Source organism: Lynx canadensis, chromosome A1 (assembly GCF_007474595.2).
Source record: "Lynx canadensis isolate LIC74 chromosome A1, mLynCan4.pri.v2, whole genome shotgun sequence".
NCBI classification, from domain to species: Eukaryota; Metazoa; Chordata; class Mammalia; order Carnivora; family Felidae; genus Lynx; species Lynx canadensis.
In genome coordinates, this window is record NC_044303.2 from 26,305,873 (window position 1) to 26,332,741 (window position 26,869).

Here is a 26,869-nt window from a genome sequence, read left to right on the forward strand (position 1 = left end):
ACCTTTCTAGCTCAGTTCAATTCAATTCGGCAAAGGCATATGGGACATGGACCACGTGCCTGGCGCTTAGCGTGCAGGGGTAAACGAAGCACAGTGGTTACCCTGAAGGAGTTCGCAATTTGGCAGGAGCAGGTGGAGGACAGACCAGAAGAGGGTCCAGCTCTTTAAGGTGGGGTCTTAGCTCTACTGGGGCGGAGTCTACAGGAGTGTGGAGGAGGAGTACCTGAGCCACCCTGGAGACGGGAAGAGGCCTTGATGGACCAACAGGAATTAGCTATACAAATGTGCGTGCGCTCTAGGCATAGAGTAAGTAAGACACGAGCAGAGGGTCAGACACGTAGCATGGTGCGCTGAGGATACTGCAGGAGTGAGCCAAAGGCTGGGGGCAGAAAGGGGAGGGAGTGCAAGCCAGGAGAGCTGAGGGTGGGAGGCCAGCTCCTGCCTTTCCTGTCTCTCCCCAGAGGCACTCTGGGTGGTACTTAGCACCTCCTGGCAGCCCTGTTGGCTGAGCTGGGCACTGACCTCTGCCCTATGGGAAGTCTGTATTTTTCAAACGTTTCCTTAGAGTCAAGAGTCCCAGGAGAGTAGAGGGGTGAGCCTACACTGGCAGGAAAAGTGGATTAAAAGCAGGCCAAACCCAAAATAGCTCCCAGGGGTTGACCAGATGAAAATTAGATTGCTGCTCTGTGTGGGTGTAACCCTGGGGAGGCCGGCCAAACGGTGAGAAGGGAATGATCCCTTCTGGGGAGTTTAGCGGAAAATGTTGCGGCCTGGATCCGAGCTCAGCAAAGGTTACAAAACAGCATTTCCTAACATAGCCACGTCTTTAAAAAGTTTCAAAATGCAAAGGATTTTTTGAGTGCCAGTAGGAATAAAAACTTACTTTGTTAATAGATATCTACCAAGAGGATCACTGACCCTGCTGTTTAAAATGTTAACACCTGGCCTTTTGGGGGAAGTAACAATCTGGAGGCAGCTTTCTACTCTTTGTTCCTGCGCTGGGAAGAATCCTGCCATCCTCCTTAGCTTTCTGTCACCAGGCATGTGTTGTCCCATTAGGAAGATGAGCCCGGCCTTAGAAAGGGGCTGGTCTGGGGCGCCTGGGTGGCGCAGTCGGTTAAGCGTCCGACTTCAGCCAGGTCACGCTCTCGCGGTCCGTGAGTTCGAGCCCCGCGTCGGGCTCTGGGCTGATGGCTCAGAGCCTGGAGCCTGTTTCCGATTCTGTGTCTCCCTCTCTCTCTGCCCCTCCCCCGTTCATGCGCTGTCTCTCTCTGTCCCAAAAATAAATAAACGTTAAAAAAAAAAAAATTAAAAAAAAAAAAAAAAAGAAAGGGGCTGGTCTGAGGTCTTGTTCTTCTGCATCTGTCTCTGGTCTTTTCCTGTAAAGCCACCTGCTTAAGAAGACCGAGGGCCAGGGCGCTGCGTAAACAACGTATTATGCCTACACCATTTTGGCTTTCTTTTGTCACTGTGTTGTTTGGAATGCTGCGTTCAGGGAACTGGTGATGCCAGCCTTTCAGAAGGCCCTGGGCTGCCCAGCATCCCCGCGGGCACCCCGGAGGCAGGCGGGGCTGATGTCCTCAACCGAAAGCTGCAGGAAGTAACAGCTCCAGTGTGAGCACCCCCCTCATCCTTGTGGGGGATAGGCTTTGGGAAGGGAGATTAGACTTCGAGTAAACAGGACAGAATTTCACAAGCTTCTTGGAAATGCCAGGACCTGACACTTGTCATCTGCTTCTAAATTTGCCCTTTTCATTTTCCTTGCATGGGATCTCATGGCAACTGTGGCATGCATTCCAGGATGAATTTAGACAAACAACTTGGCTGCTGAGGATTTTTACCTGTTATGGCTCCAAGAAATGTCAAGCGTTATAAGCATGACTCAGGACAATTTCAATTAAAGTGTTAAGAATAGAAAGGATCAGTAGTCTAGCCGATCACTTTCCTCTCCTGCCCTCATTATTTTCATTAGTCTCAATAAACCACTGGAGGTAAGTTTTTGTCCTTTTGTTGTATGTCAGCTAATTCCTGTGTTTGGGTAACACCAGGAGAGCTTCAGTATCACCTCCACCCACTTCCCAGGCAAGAAGAATGCATTTCCTTCACCTTGAATATGCAGAGCACCCGTGCATGCTATTATCACAGCACTAATGGCTGATAGCATACTATTTGTTCTCCAGTCTGTCTCCCCCGCTGGTCCTGGAACCCGACTAGGGGTCATCTCTCATTGGCTTTTGTATCCTCAAAATGAGCACAATGCCTGGTACAGAGTAGACACATATTTGACATCAAGCACTCATCCTGATTCTGGGGGATGATGTTTTTGGCTGCCAACTGGCAAAGGAATAGAACCAAAGGCTCACGGAAAGGCAGCTAGGAGGTAGCAGAAGGAGGAAAGGATAAGAAGACCAAAGATCCTTCTTTGGTTTACTGGCTATGTCTATCACCCTGAGCAAATCACCAATTTGACACTTCGTTGCCCGTGAAGTGATTATACTGCTTTCCTAGATTTGGTGGAGAGGAGTAAATGATGTAATAGCTATGCAAATGTTTTCTCAACTGTGATGAGTTTTATGTAAGAGAGGCATCGTCATTGGGGGAAGGAAGCATCTCTCCAGCCACAAGTTGGGACGCCACGTTTTTGCATCATTCTCTCCCATTCTATCTGAGTGACCTTGGGACCAAGAGACCCATTTGGTTCTTGGTATGCCCCTGGTAGGTCAGAAAGCCCCAACAGGTACTGAGATTGAATTTTGGAATCATTGTGCAGAGTTGGAGTGAATATAAATGACAGCCTGTCATGGATGTCTCCTCGATAAGGAAGCTGTTTTGTGGCACTGTGAAGCTCAAAAGAGATAATGCATATGAATCTGGTTTGGAGATTATTAAGGTCTATGAACTGGAGCCATGAGATTGTTAGATCAGGCGGGATGGGCTCTCATCGAGGCCTCACTTTGGCTTGTGTCCCCTGCTGGCCTCCTCCCGGTCCCTGTGTGCCCATCGCCAGTTCTGGCAACAGGGACAGGGCGTGGGCTCAGCGTCGTGGCAGGACGCAAGAGCCCCTCCAGCTCTGATGGCTGGCAACTGTGGCCCTGTCCTTCCTGTGCAATAACCCAGATGGGTGGGGTTCTTGGCGGTCTGCCATGAAGACGGCACGTGGAGGGCCACAGAAGCTGCCTGTGCTGAAAATCCCACATTTTGGGGAGCTGCCTCTGGGTGTACAAACAGACACATACATTTCTGGTATATTTGCCCCCAAACTGGGTATCGGTAATGTTTGTCACTCTTTAAAGAACAAGACCAGCCTTTTCTGCTGGCCAGACACCATAAGCAGTTAGGATTCTTGCCTGTGCACTGAAAATAAAACACTTCAAAGCATGATTAACAGAACCTTAATAACCAGAGTCCTCAGTTCACCAGAATTATGTGGCTGCATTTAGTATTCGTGAGAACGATTAGTAAGCAACACACAAAGCTTGTGTGTCAAGATAATGTATTAAGATAATAACTTGTGCTTTGTTTGGGCTGCGATAGAAGAATGCAGTTGAAGGAGACACTGTTATGTGTCACTTATTTTATCCCAGATTTCTTGTTCTGAGAAAATAGACAGGTTATTTAGGGTTGCTGGACAATGAACTCCTGAGGCAGCAGAGAGAGGAGGAGGATCTTTGGGGGGGGGGGTGGTGTGCAACTGACAGTTGAGAGGGAGGGGGAGCTATCCTGAGACTGGGGAGCTGGTGGAGGTGGGCGAGCCAGCTGAGTCATGGCGCCCTCACTTCCTCTCTGTCCGTACCCCAGGTTAGCGGTGAGGCCTAGGGCAGGAATGGTTGTGTAGAGTTCTCAGGGTGCTTGAGGCCAGGAAATGGGGACCTCGGCCCCAGTAATAATTGGCTTCTTCTGCCCCTGGCATGGGCTAGGAAATACCAGGAACTAGGACTTCAAGAGACCCATTTGGTTCTTGGTATGCCCCTGGTAGGTCAGAAAGCCCCAACAGATACTGAGATTGAATTCTGGAATCATTGTGCAGAGTTGGAGTGAATATAAATAAACAAATGTGATATTTATTTCATATATATATATGATTTATTGTCAAATTGGTTTCCATACAACACCCAGTGCTCATCCCAACAGGTGCCCTCCTCAATGCCCATCACCCACTTTCCCCTCTCCCCCACCCCCCATCAACCCTCAGTTTGTTCTCAGTACTTAAGAGTCTCTTATGGTTGCCTCCCTCCCTCTCTGTAGCTTCCCCCCCCCCTTCCCCACCCCCCTGGTCTTCTGTTAAGTTTCTCAGAATCCACATATGAGTGAAAACATATGGTATCTGTCTTTCTCTGCCTGACTTATTTCACTTAGCATAGTACCTTCCACTTCCATCCATGTTGCTACAAACGGCCAGATTTCATTCTCTCTCATTGCCAAGTAGTATTCCATTGTATATGTAAACCACATCTTCTTTATCCATTCGTCAGTTGATGGACATTTAGGCTCTTTCCATCATTTGGCTATTGTTGAAAGTGCTGCTATAAACATTGGGGTACAAGTGCCCCAATGCAATTGTGATATTTCTTGGAAAGCTCAATTTAACTTTGGAAACTCACTCTCACCTGGATAACGGTATTTATTTTAGAGATGCAATTTCCAGGGGGCTCTGTGAGGGCAATTGATGTCTTCTTGTTTCTAGCATCTACGTCTCCAGGACCACAGATGCTTGGATAGGTGGGGATGGAGCAAGAAGAAAGCTGACGGCCAAGTTTCAGAACTCACGGTGGTGGGATGTGAAGGAGACCGTGGTCTCAGTCCTCGGCCAAGGACTGGTTCTCTTCCCCCCGGGAGCCCCTGAAACCCCTAGGTTGTGACAGTGGCAAACCAGGTAACCTGGTATGGAGCTAACACTTGTCACCCGCCACACACCAACTCATTTAATCCTCACAACAGCCTTGAGAGGTGGGTACCGTTATTATTCTCCTATTTTACAGATAAACTGAGACCCAGAGATGCTTAAGATCGCATAGTCAGTAAAGGGCAAAGCCAGGAGTGAAGCAAGCACGCTGGCTTCAGAGCTCATGCCCTTCACAACTTTGCTCTTCTCCCAGTTATTCCTGACTTGTAATGGATGGGCCGGGATGTTGTTACCGGACAGTGCTCGTGGGTGCTCAGGATGCTAATGCAAGCAAGACTCTAAATCATCAAGAAAAGGTCGAATGTGCATATTCTTTATGGTTACTCAGATGTAAGATATTTTTATTTTTGTATTTCTATTTTTTAGGACAAATGTTTAGAATACTGAAACAAAAAGGGATTTCTGGGTCACCCCTGGTTGTTTCACTTTGGAAATACGAAGCGATTCTCTCCCTAGCACATTTTGGTTCATCTGGATTTGACTTCAACAAAGAACTTTCAGTAACTGAGGCCGTGCTGAAGCACATTTTGCCTGCGCCCCTCCATAACTAAACCGAATCTGGTGTGGTCTGTGTGGCTCTTCTCAGAAACACTGAAATATGAAAAGTGGCACAGGAATCTTAGGATGAAATCACAACAACAGTGTATTTGCTTTCTGGCAAGAACATTGAATTCTGGCAGAGTGTAGGGGCCAAACACAGAGTGCGTGGTTTTGTCTGGACCATTCCATTTAAATGAAATTTGACTAGGGATTTGGAGAACATTATTACTACCTTGGGGAATTCCTGTGTGGATATAAATGGAGCTTAGTATTTGTTTATAGGTAAATACTCAAAAGGTCATAATAGGTGAAGATTTAGAGGGTATAGCAACAATAGCTTTTTTTGTTGTTGTTTTTCTTAAACAAGGGTTTTATATTGTGTTTGGGTACTTTCCATGTAGCCCTACTTTCTGGATTTAAAAATGACATTTCTCATGGTACTTTCAACCCACGGTTATATGGCAGAAGGGTCATATAAAAATAGATGCCTTTATAGTCTTTGTGGGTTTTAATTTTATCCTAAGAGAGAGAGAGAGTAACAGCCAAGTGACTGACGAGAAGTTTCCTTTGTTAGAAGTCTGAGACCAGGGCATTTCTCCTCCCTCCGTGGGGGCTGTCACAGGGCTGTCTGCCTCCATAACAACAGGTGTCAACGATGCACAAGTCATTGAGAGAAACCACGTGGGCGTCCTCTGACAGCGTTTTACCCTTAGTCCCTTGCTATGGCCTTTCATTTCTGATCCACCTTTGGACTTGGGTTTCTGACTTATTACTGCAAAGCCATCTGTCTGTCTATCCATCTATCCATCCAGCCATCCATTTGTCTATTCATTCTGCTTTTCATGTATTATCCATTACCTGGCTTCTCTGTGACAGGCCTTTCTTAGTGCCCCAGATGACTCTGCTCTCCTGAGGGGAAGTGCAGGCTCCCAGGGCCCCCTTCCCTCACCATGCATTCAGGGGAATGGAGGGCACTGTGAGGCCACCTTATCTTCCCAGGCCCCTCCTGTTACCATTGGAGTCCATGGTCTGCAGTTCCCATCCAGCACCTCCAGACAGGGTTCTGAACCCACAGGGTTGGAGTAAGAGAAGAGGGAGGGGAGGTTATGGGAGAGGGAGGCCACAGTCCTAACTTGGCTCCTCTTCTTCCTGTGGGGTAGGAATCACCTTCATATCACTCCCTACCTTCTCTCAGGCCTTGATACAGATGGCCAGCTGAAAGAGCTTTGGGGTCTTTCTGTTAAAAAAAAAAAAAAAGATAAAAGCTTTGGGAGTCCTGATAAAATGCTTTCTCTTAACAGTCTTATAAAGTCTATTGCCTTTAGAGTGAAATACAATTTGGAATTCACATCAAGAACAATGGTGTTTTTTCTCCAGTTAGCATATCCCCTTCTTGGGGCTGTATGGTCCATACCACGGTGCAGTTTTAATGGCAGATGAGCTGTGGAGCAGGGGGCAACGAAGAGTCACCGGGAAAATACAGCGGGCAGTATTTCGAAGCATCCCTGGACACATGGGAACCTGTGTGAGCCCCACCCTCAAGTGGCCCCATCTTCCCTTGATGTTGCCCTGAATGGTGCTCTTTCATGTCATGTGGAAAAGCAACCTTCCCCCTTATGCTGGGTTCTGATTTATGTGGCTGTTTTGAAGATCAAAACTTGAACTAACGCTCCTAAGCTGGGAAACCCTGCCCAGGCCTCTGTGCTGGACTCAGCTGTCACACCGCATCATCTCTGTCCCACTACCCCCGGGCAATTTGGCCCTATGTCCAGAAGCAGCGGCTCCAGGGTGTCGCCATCTGTCAGACCAGTGAACTGAGGGAGCTTCTCTTCAACTTTCCCTCCCTCGTATCAAATGCAAGCACCCTCTCAAAACTTAGGCAGCTTGAGGCGCTTTTCAAGGACAATTCTTGGTCCCAGCTGTAGCTCTGACCTGCTTCTTCTGTCTGATATTTCCATGCTCTTCCCCATCACCTCAGAGGGAGGGTCTAATCATGCCATGTGGGCAGCACTTCCTAAGTTTCTCATCGTTACGGTCTGGGGACTCCAAACATTCCATGCTCTGTCTTGCCTTTATGACTTTATATATTTCATTCCTTCCTAGAATACTTTCTACTCCTACCCCTTGATTCAAGAAACATTCCCTGAACTAGCTGGGCACTTCTCTGGGCACTTCACTGAGTACCAAACTAGTTTAAGTGCCACTGTCCTATAAGCCTTTGCTCAGCATCAATTTCTTCTCTTGGGGGACAGCCTTGGTCACTCTCTCTCCCCTTGATACCTCTTTCCCCTTTTCCTCTCAGCCCTGAATTAGGGGCTCCTCCTCTGCTCCCTCAGACCCCATCATGCACTCCTATTACGGCATTTATCATATATTCTCATTGCCTTCTCTGTCATCCCCTTTTTGGCCCTAATTAGTTCCTAAAGGGCAAAGATAGAGTCTTGTTCATCCAGCAGACTATCTGCACGTAGAAGGCCCTCAGCAGAATTTACTAAATGTGTGCATAAACGAATGATCAGTTTTAATGTATTTTTGAAATCACTTCCTGGTGAGGGATTGACTAAGAAGATATTTCTGGAACTGGGAAAACAAACCAGAGCAATTTAGTGTGACTTTAATTTTAACCTGACCTTGAGGCTCTAAGCTGAATAAACAAAAGATGAAAAACAAAATATTGGAATTAAGAAATGGTCATTTTCTCTATGTTTCAAGTTTTAAAAATTTCATGCAGTTTTGACCACAGAGACAGAAGAGAAAAAAAGAGAGCTGTGAATTTTATCTTGTCTCCGGGGCAACAAAATGAGTAACGTTAGAGAGAGACAGAGAGAAATTGAGACAGTCTCAACAAAGGGAATTCACTGTTCCAACCAAAAGTCATTTGAAAAGAAACAAAGACTTTTCCCAAAGTAAAGGAATCAAAACCAAAACAAAAGGAAATGAGGTAGATTCCCTACACATAATCCTCTGTTGGTGAAGGTTGAGAAGGCAATGGCGAAACAATGGGAATTTTATGATTGTTCAAGCCTATTGAGACACAGCAGTGCAGCTTTTCTGACGCTTACGGCGGGGAAGAAATATCAAGTCAGAACTGTATACATAAGCCATTTCCCACAGCCTGCTGAGAAACTCGAGCAGCGGGGTGAGGTGTGTGAAGGAATACGGTGACAGGATTTCCCTGAGAAGGGCTGGCAGGGGAACAGAGCTGCTCTGATGGATTGTGATGGATTGCCCCCTCCCCCTCGCTTCGCTCTCCTGCCTGCAGCGCTCTCATTTCGGCTCCATCAGGAGCAAATTTCAGGTCTGTTTCCGGCATGGTCGTTGCCTCCTGATGCTGGCCCTCTGAGACTCAGTCGTTGTCATGGAAACAACCATTTAGACAATTCATCTGAACAGGGCCTTGCTAAGGGGGCGAAGAGGACCCAAATCACCTCGGTGCATGAAGGCTCTCAGTCGGGAGCCCAGTGTCATGGCTCCCGTAGCGGTCATGGCGACTGGTCACGAGGCTTCCCAGAGCGTTCTCGGTTCAATCCTCCATTTCTCCGCGTACTCAGAATACATTTGTTTAACTGCTTCGTAAGTGCCCACAGTGTGTGACGTGGACAGAAATGTTTCTGGCTCCTCTGACCGTCAGGGTCCTCCCACAGTGTCTGGCTCCCACATTGGGTCATCAGGTAGTCTACAACCATCCATAGCAGGCCTCTCCATTTCCAGTACTTTATGTCCCATTCTGACATCGCTGAGTTCTTGGGCCCTCAGAGCAGTTCCATCTACAGTAGTGCCCACAACCTGGCAGTTGGATCACCAGCACCCCACGTCGTAGCAGGGAGGGGAACCCATAGGTGCAAGTCTAGTTAGGGGAAGGTATAAGGGCCGTCGGGAACAATAGCTGGCTCCGAAGGTCCGTGCATTTTATTCCAAGTGAGTGATGTGAAGCCATTCTGAGGACCTCCTCACTAAAAACCAGTGAGACAATGCATTATGCAGAGGCAACTGGTTACAGTCAACACAGAGAATATCATCTAGTAGGACTGTAGGTTGGGGTCCTTTAGGACCCCCAAATGATACTGGAGGCAAAGAGTATTGCATATCTCAAAAGCCACTGAAGGTCTTGTTTTATTGGCGCTCAGAATGATACCCACATGTCTCAAGAAAAGCTAAATATATATGCATATATACACATGTATTTTTTAAATGTTTATGTTTTGAGAGAGAGAGAGAGCGTGAGAGAGCAGGGGAGGGGCAGAGAGAGAGGGAGACAGAGGATCTGAAGCAGGCTCTCTGCTGTCAGCAGAGAGCCCCATGTGGGGCTTGAACTCACGAACCGGAGATCATGACCTGAGCTGAAGTCAGACGCCTACCTGACTGAGCCACCCAGACACCCCTACGCACATATGTTTTAAGAAGGTAATGTATGTAGTATATTTCAGGAAGATTTCTTACCAAACTGATGACATAAGAAGGGGAAAACATCAGCTCCATGGAAAACTAAGTTATGTGAACTACTGTGTGTGTTCTGGCCGTGTTCTATGCTACTCCAACTACTCTCTAGGAGGAGTTCCAAGCCAATGGAGCTAAGAGTTCTTACACATGGATTCTGCAGAAGCTCTGCCAGATGGCGAGGGGTCCTTGCAATCACCTATTGTGGTGGTCCTTACATAATTATTGGCCTCGTCTGTGCTGACAGCGTGGAGTGTGCTTGGGATTTTCCCTCTCTGCCCCTCCCATGATGGCTTTCTCTCTCTTTCAAAATAAATAAATACACTTAAAAATTTTTGTTTTTAATTACTGGCCTTGGAGCCCTTTCTGCAATGGAATCTTATGCAGGACCCTCCCCCTGACCCTTACGTGAAAACCCCTCCCTCTGCTAGCATGCGGGGAAGGAGCTGTAAGAATGACTGGTTTCAGGTGCAGGTACTATCTTAGTCTGCTTGGCCGCCATAACAAAATACCACAGACTGTGTGGCTTAAACAACAGACATTTACTTTCTCACAGTTCTGGAGGCTAGAAGTCCAATATCCAGGTGCCAGCATGGATGGTCATCTTCTTGGTTTGTAGACAGCTGCTTTCTGATTGTGTCCTCACATAGAACAGAGAGAGACGGAGAGCTGTCGGGTGTTTCTTCTTACAGGGGCACTAATCCTATCATGAGGGCCCCACACTTGTAATCTCATCTAACCCTAATTAGCTCCCAAAGTTCCCATCTCCAGAAGCTATCACACTGGGGGTTAGGGTTTCAACATATGAATTTTGGTTTGACATAATTCTATCCATGACAGGTGGGAATGAGGAGGTCTAAGGAGGTCCTGTGATATGTGTGGGGTCCTATGGCTCATGTAGGCAGACGGGGGATAATGTCTAATTCAGGGCTCCTTGCCTTTTAGCATACAGCTTCACATTTTGAGTATCTTCCATAAGATCTTGGCTTCTCAGGCTGTTTTTGTTGTTGTTGTTGTTGTTGTTTACTTATGAACCGGGAGATCATGACCTGAGCCGCAACCAAGAATTGGTCACTTAACCAACTGGGCCACCAAGTGCCCCTCAGCCTCTTCTGTACTTTTGAGAATTGAGCAGGTTCAAGGAAGGCTTTCTGGAGGCTACCTTTTCTAAAACTCATCAGGAGCCATATTAACAATTTCATTAGAAATAGCTATCATATCTAGAGCCTTGACTAAAGTCAGCACTGTTCTAAGAAGTTGCATACAGTACCTCATTTAACCTTCATGATTACCTAGGGTAAAGGTACCCTTATCCCTTCTCCAGTTGATAGAGAGAATACAGAGATACTATGTGATTACACAAGGTCACACAGTCAGTAAGTGGCATAGCTGGGGGTCAGTCTGGCTGTGGAGTCTGCACTCTTAATCAGCACAGGGATGAAACAGACAATACCATAGTTAGGAGACAGGCAGGAGTAACCTTTCCTCTGGGCTGAATGTGCTGGAATAAACCATCTGTCCCCTGGTCAGGGCTGGGGCCAGCACATGAGGTTGGTTTTGTGAGAAACTGTAACTGTGTCTGACATATGGCTGTTTCCCAAGCTGAGAACACAGGCACAGACTTGAATCCTCTGCTTCTTCCAATGCCAGATAATGAAACAGACAGCCTTACTAGAGTCATAATCCCAGCTTCCTCTTTTCTAAATGGAAAGAGGTCAAAGATCTCTTTTCTAGGCTCACAGGATAAGGGACTAAGCAAGGCCACTGCACAAGACCACGTGGGATAGGATACCATTTTGAAATGAATTAGTAAGTGCTGCTCTCTCCTTTAGGGATGGTGAACTCCCCTTCCTCATGGTGGAATTCAGTAGTCATCAGGGACGTTCCGCACACTGGGTGTCTGACAGCCTAGAGACATGAGCTGTGCTATTGGGGTTTACATCGGACATTGATTGATGTCATTCACTCCCAGGCCCTTTATCATCAACTTCTTGTTGGACGGCCCATGCACTGCACTCGGCACCACAGGAGGGGGTAGGGGCGTGAAAGAGTGAAGATATGTAGGGGTAGCGGGGAATGTGTTCTACGGCCAATAGGTAAACAGTGTGCCAGATCTGAGAGTTCTGTTGACAAGGGTTCACTCTTGGCTCGTCATTGGGTTACTTTGGGCAAATGACTTCACCTCCCCAAACTCTGGCTTCCTAACTTACAAAATGTAATAACTGCATTGCAGGTTGTTGTTTGAATGTATTTAAGGTGTCTACCACCTGATCAGGTCTCAGTAATGTTAGTTTTTTTCTTCTGATGCTACAGGTTGTGTGCTTTTATTTAAAGAAACACAATGCTTCTGTTACCGTTTAACTGATGTCGTATTTTCTGGTGGATTGTTGGTTTGCTTTTGACTGTGATTCTTTTTACAACTGAGATGCTTTCATGTTTCCGGGTAAAGAGCAGAAGTAAAGCCAAGGAAGGAGCAAAGCTGGGTTTAAGGATAGTCACAGAAAAGTGAGGACCACCCATTGGCAGAAAAGAATCACATTTTAAAAAGAAAGAAAGAAAAAAAACTATCCTAGGGAAAAACTGCATTGAAGTTCATTCTATTGTCTCAAGTTTTGGAAAGCTTTTATAATAATAAAATTATTATTTTATGTCATGTTCTCAACTACAACCTCCACAAAGAATCACCGTCTCCTAGAAAGATTCAAACACGTGAAATGAAGGAATTAGAAGATCGAGACAAAAGCAAATAATCACTCACCAAAACGAGAACAAGGAGAGAAAAGCATCCTCAGAAACTCAGCCTAAGATTTTAGGACAGATTCTGCTCGAGTTCAATATTCCCTTAACAGACCTGGCCCAGGTGACAGAGCTGATAAGCCGCACACGGGGAGTTTCAGAATTAAAGAATTATCTTTTACTCTTCTTTCCTGCAGATCTTAGTTTCAAAGATGATTTTCTTGCTAACTCTTTAGTAACAGGGAGCAGCTGATGTGTTATGCTGTTTCTCTCCTACGGGAACATGTACTTTGCAGGCAGAGAAACACACACACACACACACACACACTCATGCACCATGCAAATGAACAGATGAGGGTGAAGACACCGTGACTGGCTATGAAAGAAGTCTAGAAGTTACCCGTGGAAATGAAGCACACAGATTTAATTTGATATTGATTTCAGTTTCAGGAGGAAGAGACTGCCCTTGCTGCTAAACATGGTGTCATGCAGAAACCTCTGTTTTCTCATTCTGACTGGGACTCTCTTCTCCTCCCAAGAGCTCACCACACGCACGTGTCTCATACTGAGGGCACTTTGAGGGAATGTTTATTCATTCTCAGGCGATGAAGAGTGGCACAGAAAGTGCATTCGGTCAAAAGCACCACTGTGCAGTGATCAGGAAATCTCAGGCAGATGAATTTTCTGAATAAGATGCTTTTCTTTCCTATCTCATCAGAATCTTCTCTAACAGACCTGTCGCTTGTTCTTAACAAATGATTTTTGAGAAGCAATCCCTCTGGTTTTGCCCCCTCCACCCAAAGGGACTATAAGATAACCAATGTCTGGATCAAACACTGGGTTAACTATTTCTGGTGCGTGTTTTCTTTTCAGGGTTTGAAGAAAACGACATCATTCAGGGCCATGCTTGCCTCACGTGGCATCTTCCCGTGTCTCTGTCGGGACAAACACTCACCCATTCATCTCCTTGCTGCCTGACCACCGGAAAACAGTGTGACTGGCACATAAATTGTGCCAGGCGAGGGACAGGTGGGTTAGCTGAGCTTGGGGCCCTGCCAGCCCTCCCATCATGTAATAAGAAAGCTCTCAAATAAACACCATATGATTTAATTGAATCTGAGCTAGGAGATACGGTTTTTACAGAAACTAATTACGGCAGGCAGCCCAACATATTAGTGCAGTAAATCTCGCCCATGTCAAGCCCTTGAGCTGTTGCCACGCTGGCTTATTTTCTGGCTCTCCCTCTTCCCATGCTTCCTAGTTGTTTTGTTTTTTTTTTCCAATCGGTTTCTTCCCACTTATTCTCATCACTCTATCTTCTTTCCAGCATGTTGAGACCTTGAACAGGGGTTCAGCACTTGTAGCCCCGTGATTCCTGCTTCAGGTCGATAAACATATGTGGTTCTGTGTATGTACGTGTGTGCACACATGTGTGCATGTGTGTGTATGCTGGCCTTTCTGTCTGCGATGGACGTGACGATTCAGGATGGAATGGTATAGTAAGTCACTATGGCAGGTGGGGCTAGGGAGCGGGGGCAGTGGATAAAAAAATGATTCAAGCTTCCTTCCTTCAAATAGCTTGGCATGGGTGATTCTGGGGGAGGTAGTGTCGGCTAAAAAAGGGAAAGAGGAAAGTTGTGTAAACAAGTAGCCTTGGAAACATCGGGCAGAATGAGGTACAAGCCATGGATCATGAGAGCGAAGACGGAGGAGTTTAATCCTGACTAGGCTAAGTAAGCGTTCACTTCCTTCCATCCGTCAGTTAGGAACAGAACACTTGACTAAGTATTAGGAGTGAATGAACTCATAATTATTTTGTTACTTAGTTAAGAAGTCTCAGAGTTTGTTCAGTCACTTGGTTATCCTTCCATGCTTTTTCCATCTTTCTCTGCCATCCTCAGAGTTAATGGCTTTTGTTCTCGTGCTTCGTGGTCTGAAGATGGCAGCTGCAGTTCCAGACATTGCATGAGCATCTCAAGCTTAAAGAAAGAAGAGGCCGGGGCAAAAGACCTTCTTTTTATTAGGCCTAGATTTCTGGACGTTAAGAAATAAGCTTTTTTCTGAAGCCTCAGGAAAATTTCCCTTGTATCCCCAGTGTCTGACCACGTAAGGAAGGACAGGAAGGTATCTAGCAAACGGGAGTGAGAGGCCATGACTCCTTTCTTAGGGATGGATGCATTGTTACTCTACTAAAATCGAGATTCTGTGGGAAAGGGGGAACGTGACTGGGAATGACAGCTGGGTTGGTCAACCTATGGCATCTGTCACTTTCTTCTAGTATATTTGAGAAAAAGGATATTTGTCTTTTTTTTTAATTTTTTTTTTAACATTTTATTTATTTTTGAGACAGAGAGAGACAGAGCATGAACAGGGGAGGGTCAGAGAGAGGGAGACACAGAATCTGAAACAGGCTCCAGGCTCTGAGCTGTCAGCACAGAGCCCGACGCGGGGCTCGAACTCACCGACCGCGAGATCAGTGACCTGAGCAGAAGTCGGCTGCTTAACCGACTGAGCCACCCAGGCGCCCCAAGGATATTTGTCTTACATCAGCTATTGAGCCGGGCCCTGCACTCCACCAGCAGATGCTCCTTGCATTAACACCCTTCTTTGACATTTGTTTTGCTGTTGGTCATCACCATAATTCAGCTACAGTTCTCTTGAAACAATACTGCTTCCCCTATACAGGCCTACCCAAAGGATTTCAGATCAGACGGAACTGGGTTCAGATCCTGTCCCAGATGTACCACTCACTAGCATTGTTGCCTTGGGCAAGTTATTCAATCTCTTTGCTCAGTAAAAACGTGCATAATGACTTGTATCTCATTGAGTGGCTACCAGGATTAAATAATGAATGTAAAGTGCTTAGCACCCGTGTCTGGACCAGAGGACTGCTCAATAAATGGTAGTTGTCTCTTTTCTCCACATTTAAAAAGATAATAATAGCTAACACGTACTGAGTGCTTACTATATACCTAGCACAGTTCTTAGTGCTTCATGCCAATTTAACCCTCACAGCAACTCAGGGAGATCTGTGCTGGCATTCTGTTTTTTAACAGCTAGGCCATGAGAGAAAAAGGGATATTTGTCTACAATTCCAGAGATAGTGAGAGGCAGAGATAAGATTGAATCCATGCAGTTGGTCTTGAACCTGGGCACAAACCACTATGTCTACTTCCTCTTGCACACAATGTGTCTTTCCTGAAAATGGGTTCACGCTAGGACCAAAGCTTCCTATTAGGCAACGGACACTGCACAATGGGCAGCCTGAATAACCACAGTTGTGTGTGGTCATGGAGAACGGTGGGCTTTTCCAAAGCTAGGTGCTGTCTGAGGAGATGGCACAGTGGGAGAGCAAGGCCACACGGGGGTGTGAGGCATAATGGTCAGCACTACACATCAGGCTCTACCCTGCCAACAGTTTCCTCGCACCAGTTGTTAATCTGGTCAGTCTCATTGTGCTGTTACAGTATCCAGCTCCCTGTGTGTGGAGCGGCTCTCAGAGAGGCAGGGATTGGAAATCTCCCACCTCCAACAAACAACAAACCCTGAGCGGTTAGATTATTTTCCGGATGGGAACCATCGAGAGAGTGAAAAGATCAATATCAGAACCCAGTAGCACGAAGTCACTTTGATACTTTCCCTGGGCACAGCTTTTTTAATGGCCATATGGAAGAGCAGTGTTTTATGGAGGAAAATGGCCATCTTTCCTTTGGCTTCTGAAAAGCCTCCTCGGTCACTTTGAAGGAGTCCGACCCACAGACATGGGCTGTAGCATGGAAACTTTAGTTGCCCACGGAGCTCTGGAGCTCAAGCACCTTTTGGTCGGAGATCCCAGAAAACAAAGGGAGAGAAAAGTTCTGAATGGGAAACTGAATCCCTGGTCTTCTGGCCATCCTAAGGTGAAGTCGTTTCAATTTGATTTTTGGACGGTGATGTGTTTTTCTGTAAGGGGACCATAGACCCCAGCATCAGTGCCTACATTAACATACTTTCTATTAAAAGAAGCGGATGAATCACAAAGCATGCTGGGAAGGTGTCTGATAAGGACAGAGCATTTGTTGTTTTTCAAAAAATGGGATTACGCCGCAGCCCATGAGGTCAGACGGAGGGTGGTGGGATGGTGAATGTGGAGGTATGTAACAACTGTCCTCTGAGGAGAGAGATTCCTCTGTACTTTCCCTCACCCCTTTGTTGTGTTGTTTTGTCGCCTTTGGATTTTGTTTGTTTGAGTAAAGGAGGAGCACGCACAATAATGGGCCAGGAAGTGAGTGCAGCTGAGCAGCACAGGCCTGCCTTGAAACGTCTCTGCATTGCATACGATGAGATGCGAACTTTTTACATGCCAGGTGTAAAATCACTTTCTTTACTCAGGCCCATCTGAACATTGCTAAACCCTAGATAATGACAAATTTATCATTGTAAAAGTGAATTCCTGGTGCCTTATGTCACATGATTTCACAGTCACCACGACTGGAACTAGGATTAGGGAGATTTTTAGTGCTATCCTGATTTTACAAAGGAAACCTGGGCTCAGACAGCCAAACGACTTGTAGTGGGGGAAGGACCTGACTTCTCATCTTTGGAAACAAATCCTACCACTCCATCGGGCTCTTTCCTTAGTGGTTGGGAGTTTGCCCCAAGTTTTCCTTGGGACCCACATTCACAGTGCATCCGGAAGTTAGTGTCCAGCAGAAATGAGAATGGAACCATGGATGTTCTGGGGCATCAGCTTGCTTCTTCCATAGAGTCAGAGTCACAGGTAGGGTCAGAAGGACTTTGAGGGTATCGTGGCTTATTAGGAGGAATGGGGGTGGAATATGTCCATATTCTAGAATCATAACCACACTGACCACTGGAATGGACATCAGAAGTTTCCCAGGCTAGTTCTCATATATAAGGAAAATGCAACTCTAATTCTGCACCCAAGTCCAACGTGTGGATTTTCCCCCACACCAACCATCTGGGTGTCCTACAATTCAACTCAGTTCTGACACTATCTACCTAGAAATAGTGTCAAATCCCACAGGTTAAAGAATCAGTCCTACAAAACTGCCCCCTTCTTCAGTTGCCAATCATAAGTCTAGATTGTTACCTGTGCTTCTGACCAACTGCTATACGTTGGAGGTTCAAATGACCTCCTTACATTTGATTAATTTGCTAGAGTGGCTCACAGAACTTAAGAACACTTATAGATTGCTTATTAGATTGCTAGTTATTAGATTACTTGTTAGATTGCTAGTTCGTTATAAAGGGATATAATTTAGGAAGAGCTGGACAGAAGAGATGCACGGGGCAAGCACAGGGAAAGGGCACGGAGCTTCACCCATGCCCTCTCCAGGCACATCGCTCTCCCTGCACTGCCAGGTGTTCACCAACCCAGAAGCTCTCTGAATCCCATCCTTTAGTTTTTGTTTTTTTTTTAATTTTTAATATTTATTTATTACTAAGAGAGAGAGAGACAGAGCGCAAGCGGGGGAGGGGCAGAGAGCGAGGGAGACACAGAATCCGAAGCAGGCTCCAGGCTCTGAGCTGTCAGCACAGAGCCCGACATGGGGCTTGAACCCACAGACCATGAGATCATGACCTGAGCTGAAATCAGAGGCCAACTGACTGAGCCACCCAGGTGCCCTACTATCCTTTGGGTTTTTATGGAAGCTTCATTACACAGCCATGATTGATGAAATTGTTGGCCACTGGTGACTGAACTCAATCTTTATTCTCTCTCTTCTTCCCGGAGGTCAGGGGATGGGAACTGAAAGTTCCAACCCTTTAATTACGGGGTGGGTTCCCCTAGCCCCCATCCTTAGATTACCTAGGGCCTTTCTAAAAGTCACCTCATTAACAAAAAAAGATACTTTTATGACTCCCATCACTTAGGAAGTTCCAAGAGTGTTTAGGAATGGGACCAAAAGCAAATAATTTATTTCATATTAGAAATCACAATATCACAGAGACTCAGAGAGGTGAACTGACTAACCTAAAGCCACACAGCCAGGACAGAGCAAGCACTTGAGCTCGGATCTCTCCCCAGTGCACTTTTCTCTGTTCCTCACTGCCTAACATTTTGGTTCCTTATTGCTGGCTGTAATTTGCGGACCAAAGAAGTGATTGGTCTAGGAGGTGGCTGAGACCCAAGTTTGAATTCCAACATTTTTTTTTTTTTAATTCAAGCTAGTTAAAATACAGTGTAGTCTTGGCTTCAGGAGTAGAGCCCAGTGATTGATCTCTTACATATGACACCCAGTGCTTATCCAAAATAATGCCCTCCTTAATGCCCATCACCCATTTAACCCATCCCCCCACCCACCTCCCCTCCAGAAACCCTCAGTTTGTTCTCTGTATTTAAGAGTCTCTTATGGTTTGCCTCCCTCTCTGTTTTTATCTTATTTTTCTGTCCCTTGACCTATGGTCATCTGTTGTGTTTCTCAAATCCCACATATGAGTGAAATCATACGATAATTTGTCTTTCTCTGACTGACTTATTTCACCTAGCATAATACACTCTAGTTCCATTCACGTTGTTGCAAATGGAAATATTTCATTCTTTTTCATCACTGAGTAGTATTTCACTGTGTATATACCACATCTTCTTTATCAATTTGTCAGTTGTAAGGTGGCTGTATACCTGAGAGTGGCATATTTAAGGCAGCAAGAATAATGAATGGCAAGTTTTGTGCTCACCAAGGTTATTCCTTTCTCTTGGAAAATATTTATTCTGGTAGCAGTATCCAGGAGTCCACTGCTTGCATTCTATGGGCAAAATGGCGTGATCTGGCTCTGTCTAGCTGCGAGAGACAGAACATTAAGCTGTGGCCTCTGTTGTGGGAGGTAGTGAAGAAGAAGGGGATGGGACATGGTTTACGGGGGTCAGTCAACAGTGAGGTCACACCCTGAACTTCAGGGAACAGAAGGATGGCACGCAGTCTATGACTCAGCCTCATGTGTAACCCAGGGAAGCAGTTTTCCTTCTTAAGAACCAGGTAAAGGGCGCCCAGGAGGGTCAGTCGGTTAAGCATCTGACTCTTGATTTCGGCTCAGGTCATGATCTCAACGGTTTGGGAGTTTGAGCCCCACATCAGGCTCTGCGCCTACAGCACAGAGCCTGCTTGGGATTCTCTCTCTCCCTCTGTCTCTGCTCCTCTACTGCTTGTGTTCTCTCTCTCTCTCTCTCTCTCCCTTTCAAAATAAATGAATTAAAAAAAAAAAAAGAACCAAGTAAAATTGGTTCAGGTCTCCATTTCTTGGCAGTCCCAAGGTTGTTTCCAGGATGTCTGCATATAAGAAGGAGGTTTATGGGCTCCTGGTCCCCTCGGGCATACGGCTTTGTTTGAGCTGTCTCTGTTCACTTGAAGACCCACTGCCTGGTGGGTGCTATTCCCGCTTTCCCCAAGTGAGCTAGGACGCAGACCTCAGAGGCTTTCTTCTCTTTCCACACAGCTCCCCAGGCTCCAGGTATGTGGATTTTACTAAGAAGTGCTTTTTAGGGCTGGGTCCACTGACATCAGAGCCAAGGCAAAGCCATGGAAGAAAACAAACTGGTTGCACCATTGTTTCTACAATAGTTTAGTCAGAATCAATTCTTTTAACTGTGTTTTCTCCTTTTAAGCACACTGAGTCTGTTTTCCTAAAGACCTCTCTGTGCCATTGTTTGTGTGATGCTGGGTTCCCAGAGCGGAGGGGGTGTTTAATAAATTAGCTAAGTAAAAGGGAGGGACAATCGTGAATCAGGAAGCAAACACTCAAATAGCCAAGAGCTTTTACGCAAGTGTGGAATAAGAAGGAAGAACAACCTCTTTTGGTTAGCTAGGGTTTAAAAACACATTTTCGTCTGGAGTCTTTCATTTTCTCATGTGAAAAATTTTCTTATGATCATTTTGGTAGAAGGAACAGGTTTCAGTAAGAAACTCGGGTCAAGTCCCATTGGGTCAGTGGGATTTTGCTGATAAACAAATGAATAAAAATTTATAAATATATATTAAAATATTTATGTTTATATTTTATTTATGTTTATATTATTTGTATTTATATTTTATAAGTATATAATATGTAAATATATAAATTCATACAATTTATAAGCATATATATATAATATAAACAGATTTATCTACATATCTGCCTGCAGCTTATGTTATCTGTCCCTCTACCTACCCACTCTTCAGACTACATGTGCTGCCTTCCTGAGGTTGCTTTGGAAAAAGGAGCTCCAGGATCTCAAGCCATAAATAATGGCACTAAAGGTTTTTTTCTTTTCTGCTGAAGAATATGGGTCTGGAATATTCCCCTTGTATTTGCTGTGGCTCAGTTTCCTCGCGTGAAGAGTGGGACTGTCATTACACAGACCCGGCAGTGCCCTGAAGATTTTCTGACGGGTGATTTTCAGGCAGCTTGTGCAGGAAGCACGGGCTGGCCACGGTTTCGGGAAGTCAAGCTGTGATTTTGGAAAGAGAATCAGAGTAGGCACTGAGAGAATTTCACTGCTGATAGAATCTAGAGAATGTCTTTCTGGGACCAGAAAGGAAAGAAGCCTCCGGTTCTCAGTCCACTCTCATCAATGGGCCCGATGACTTAACAAGGTCCGTTGGCTCGTCACTTAAGGCTCTGATAGATTTCAGCTGCGGTTTTGGGGGGGTTGGGGAGAGAAGGACGAGGGAGGATGACGGGAGGAAATTAAGTACTTTCACCTGGGCTAATGTTGCCTCCCTCGGAGCCGTAATATGAGATCCCTTCTCAGAGGAATCAGAAGTGGAAGCAATAGTTTAGGTTTGATAGTTCATCATCCTGCAGGTGGGAGCAGAGGGTGACATAGAAAAGTCACATGGGGCCATGAGGAGAGTGGGAAAAATTCATTCAAGATGTCCATTACCATGTGTGAAAAGTCAAGTTGATTTCTGCCAAGTCACTTTGTATAATCTTCTAGAAGGGTATGTTGAACACTCTATTCAAACAATGCCCTGAATATTTTCATCAGTGGGTAAGGAGACTGAGATTTGCATGAAGTTCCTTAAAATGGAAGAAGAGTCACCCCACCCCATTCCCATTTTACAGATGAAGAAACTGCACTTAGAGAAGACATTTGTTTACATGACAGAAAAAGAGCTGAGAGAACCATTTAAATCAAGTTAAGCCTTGACTGTTCCCATTACTGCCTTCCTGCCTCTGTGGCTGGGGTTGAGGGGAGCATCGAGAGTTAATGGCATGCCAGGCTGACATCTCATCAGTGATTTATTTCATCAAGTGGCCTAAGCCAAACTGTTACAGCCGAATAGATTTACCTACAGTCTGTCTTGTCAGACAACTTTCTCCTGTTGTGTTCTGACTGCAGAGAACTATTTACCCTTCTCTAAAGATGGCATTTTCTTTGCTGCTTTTGTGCCCTTGCATATTCACTCTGTCTAGAATCACCTGCCTCATTTTTCTCTTCTAGGTTAGTCCCTTATTCATTCTTTAAGACCTTTCTCCATGGCCACCCCTGCTCCGTGGTGGACCCTCCCAGGATTCCTCCCAGGAATGCCTCCAGCATTCTATAATACCTGCCATAGCCCAGTCACCCTGGATGTTGTCAATATCTGAAAAGATACCTCAGACTCTCCCTATCCTGTGTGTACAGTGGGGACGGTGACACAGGCTTTTTTATTTCTGCAGACTCACACCTTAACAATGCCTGACACTTAAAATACATCTCACAATTAGTTATTTGATCAATCCCACCATTCTTGAAGCTGAAAAAATATCAGTGATGTAACAACTCCCACAGAAACCCATATTAATTCACACTCATTACACGTAACCTTTTGAGGGAGTTGCTGGGAACTCACTAAAACAAAGCCCAAGACACGTAAGGAGTACTGAGTCTTCCGGCAATTTACGTTCTGATTCTACTTTTTACTATCAGTACGTGTCAGGCCCTTTCCACCCACCACCTCATGTAATTTTCACAACTGCACTACCAGGTAGGCGTTAATATCCTTACACTTACTTTACATTTGGGGAAATTGGGGCAAAGAGAGATTACATGCTTAGCTCAAGGTCACAGAGCTCCCCAAAATGGCAAAGCCAGATTTGGACCTAAGGCTAAAGGCGGTGCTCTGGACCACTGAGCTGTATGACCTTTTAACACATCCACGACAGCACAGGTTTAAGTGGCACAACCATGGCAGGGGCGGAGAGCACTAGGATGGCCTGCCTCAGCCTGGGCTGAACAGTTTTTTCACCTGCAGGCTTAGAGTAAGAATCCCAAATGGGGTCAGCCCTGGGGGCTTGTGCTGGTGCTAAGTGTTTGGGTAATTTCTCTGGAAAAGCACCCATGGGCCACCTGGAATCAGGGCATCTGTGGTGTCTACAATCCCTAGTGTCATTAATGAAGACCAGGTATGAAGGGCTTCACACACACACACACACACACACACACACGCTCATTCTGCCAAACAATTGTTTACTGAGACCAAACAACAGAGACTCTAGAATCTGTCAGTCAGTATCAGGGGAAAGGTCCAGTTTGGGGCCTGGCAAGAGGCAGCATTGCAGACTCCAAAACAATACCAGTAAGAACAAGCCCTGGGGGGCCCAATGCTCAGCTCCTGCCCTGTGTTTGCTCAGAATTCTGAGCAGAAGTTTGGGGTGGGAGGGCAGATGTTTCCAGCCATTCTACCCCAGCCCTAGGCAATGGTCAGAGCCTGGGATTTGTCTGGGCTTTGCAACCCCGGAGGGCTTTGCTGCTTGCTGCAGACCCACGAGCTGCCAGGAGGCCCCAGAAAATGCTTGAGAACAAAGAGGCAATAAACACACTCTGAACCCTTTTCCCAACTGGCGCCATCCCAAACCAAAATGAGAAATGAATTGCTGGGGTAAGCATGCGTGTGTGTGTGTGTGTGTGTGTGTGTGTGTTTGTCTTAAGCTGATGGGAAAGAAAAGCTGTTTTAGATGGGAATAGTTAGTTTGGGCCATTTAAAGTTATGGTCACATGAATATGGCCAATTTAATTTCTATAATTCGGTCCTCCCAGAAAAGCTGCCGTGATAAGCTGTGAAATTTTAGCACCTCAAATTTTCACAAGTACTAACATTTCTGGGGGAAAGGTAGTGTTTGCTTAACTTGAGAACGTGTTTTCTGAATAGGGAAGCTCATCATCATCCTTGTCATCATCTCATCCTTTATTAAGCACCGCTTATGACTTAGGCAATCTTCTGGAAGCTTACAGATACTGTCTATCATTTTCACAACAACACTGCTGGGGTGCCATCCTTGACTCCATTTTTTAAAGGACAAATTGATGTTGAGATAAACAACTTGTTTAAGATCACACTATTGGTACTTAAGCTTACGTCTTTCGGAGTCCAAAATCCATGCTATTTTTGCTATACTTTCTTGTGTGCAAATGTTTGCAGATCACTATTCAGCAGTTGGATTTGGGAATGACGGTTTTCTTAATGCATTGGCTTTTTGTAGAGAACTTCAGGTGGGTGTGCTGTTGCCCAAGCCGTGGATCCAGGAGGCAGCAATTGGATCCCATTTCTGGTTCTCAAGTACTTTTTCTGTTCTTCTCTTTGATACGCTAAATATGATGCCACTTGCCTTTACTGCTATTTTATAAGACTTGATGAATTCATGTCTCCCAGTTACTCCCACTGTCTTAGCCACTAAGTATCCCACATTTTGCTAGCTGTTTTTCTTTCTTTCTTTCTTTCTTTCTTTCTTTCTTTCTTTCTTTCTTTCTTTCTTTCTCTTTTCTTTCTTTCTTTCTTTCTTTCTTTCTTTCTTTCTTCCTTCCTTCCTTCCTTTATTTATTTCTTTCTTTTTAATAAAGATCACATGTACTTTGCTATTAATTGAGATGAAGCTTTTCGAGGGGTCTAGGTGAGTGGCCTGAGGAGACTGGCCTGGTCAGCTCACCATCTGGAAAGCTCTTTGAGGCCTTCTTCCAACAAAGCGCTCACTACTAGGGAGTCATCAGCATGTCTAGGAGGTTGGTTGTCCCAGTTTTGTGAAGGAGGGTCAACCCCAGAAAAGCATGGAAATGTGACTTGGTTCTTTTGGTAGCACATGTGGGTCTGAACGCAAAAGTCACACTTCATATAAAATAATGGTAGTAAAGTCAAGCACCTATTGGCATCCGACCTTTTAACAAAACAAAAACAAATAACAATGACCAAAAAAAAAAAAAAAAAAAACCTTTCAGAACTTTTCTAATATGATCATTTAACTAAAATAAATTTTAGAGGGGGTGCCTGGGTGACTCAGTTGGTTAAGCATCCAACTTTGGCTCAGGTCACCATGTCATAGTTCATGAGTTTGAGCCCCAAGTCGGGCTCTGTGCTGACAGCTCAGAGTTTCAAGTCTGCTTTGGATTCTGTGTCTCCCTCTCTCTCTGCCCCTTCCCTGCTTTCTCTCTCTCTCTTTCAGAAAAATAAACATTAAAAATAAAATAAATTGTAGATATATCTGTTAAATTGCTGAATGTTTGCCAATCCCCTGTGAGGACAAAGAAAAAGTACAATCGGTGGGAAGATCTATACTCAAAAATATTTCATATTGATCAGCACTGTTTTAAACAGATTTATACAATGAAACCAATAATCCTCACAACAATTACAATCTTTTTCAAGATAAGGAATCTGGGTGCAGACAGAGAAGGCAAGTAACTGCCCAAACTCACTAGATGGTTCTTTGACTCCACTGTTCATACTTGGTTCATTTATCCATTCACTAAATATTTATTGGCTATGATGTCTGGGTGCTATTCTGGACCCTGGAGGTGCAGCAGTGAACAAGCCCAAAGGAGATCCCCGTGTCCCTAGTGCTTGTGTTTGAATCAGGGGCGACTCCCACACTGCAACTGTCACGTTTAGCATGACATCCATACCTTCTGCAGCTCTGGGCATGAAAAGTCACACTTCTAAAATGGTGATGAAGGCGGCATCTTTGTAGCCAGTGTTTGTTTCAGTAAATAGATCGTACACTGTGAGTTCCAGAGTAACAGTCATTGGGAGTGTTTCTCTTGTGTCACCTAATAGGGATACAAGTGAGAGGGTGTCTGATAAATATTGGTCCTTTTTTGAGATTTATGAAAATATTGGTCCCTTGTTAATTAAGGCTTTTTGACTAATGGAGCAAAAACATGCACGCTTCAGTCAGAAAGAGAGGGACTCAGAAGGAAGGAGGGCCTGAAGCAGAGGCCTCAGCATGGAGGCCTTGGTTCGGTCCTGTGCACGCTGCCGATTGCTTCTCAGGATTTGTGCTGGCTTGGTTTGAGCTGCGTTCCGGGAGGGATGAGAACCATGGGGAGACACTCTCTCTGAGCAGCCGGAAGTCTTTCTCCCTTTGACATTAGCTCCCAGTGCTTCTTGCAATCTTAGCAACAAAGACCACTGAGAGCAGGGACTCTAGCCCTTACCCTTTTCCCAGTTCTTCAAAGAACCGCCTCATTTAAGCACTTGACAAATGTTGAATGGGTAAATGAAAAGATCACAAGACCAAGGGTCATAATAGCTAGTCTCTGGTCTTAGTACGTTAGCCCAGGTGCCCTAGGTCTCTGGGCCTCTGTATCCTCATCTGTAAAATGAGAAGGCAAGTCCCTCAAACTCAGACAACTGCAGATGATCTCAATTCCAGTTCTTATTTGCAACGACAGATATGAAAAGCCTGTAACTTACATTGTACTTCTGCCTCATAGGGAACCTGATGGAAAAGTCCAAGTGGAGTCAGCTCTGACTTTTTGTAGAGTGCTGAGGGGCTGAAGCTTCTTTGTCGGGAAAGAGGAGATTTCATTATTGTTATTATTACATTTCATTATTGTTATTGTTATAATTACTGAACACTTTGAATTATTCTAGGTGTTGTGCTAAGTAAGTGCTTGATGTACATTTTCCCCCATCAATCCTTGAAACAGAATTATGATTTGGCCCTTTTATTTTTCTTATTTTATAAACAAGACAACCAAGGCTCAGAAAGGTTAATCAACTCAGGCAAGCTAACTCAGCACAAACTCACAAGTGATAGAGACACACATGTGCATGTGCGTGTGTGTGTGTGTGTGTGTGTGCAGGTGTTGGTATCTCAGAGCAAGAGTATCTATTTTTCCTTTTATTTGTCTAACTCTGCAGTGGGACGGTCTGTCCAACCCCCAGAAGATACAGACTCCGGCAAAGATCCACAGCTGAAACAGAGCCCCTTCCTGTCAGACCTGCTCTCGTAGTCCGTTTGAGCTGCTATGAAAAATACCACAGACTGGGTGGCTTTTAAACAACAAACTTTTTC

General features: G+C 45.2%; 1 protein-coding gene across 1 annotated transcript in view; it reads left to right on the forward strand.

Annotated features, from left to right (window-relative positions):
* Window positions 1–8,927: 8,927 nt before the first annotated feature.
* The window catches only part of SMIM2 (small integral membrane protein 2), an 87,878-nt gene continuing 69,936 nt past the window's right edge, over window positions 8,928–26,869 (forward strand). Inside the window, 1 exon segment of the mRNA XM_030325764.1 lies at window positions 8,928–9,016. Within this exon segment, the coding sequence (XP_030181624.1) occupies window positions 8,928–9,016 (89 nt within the window).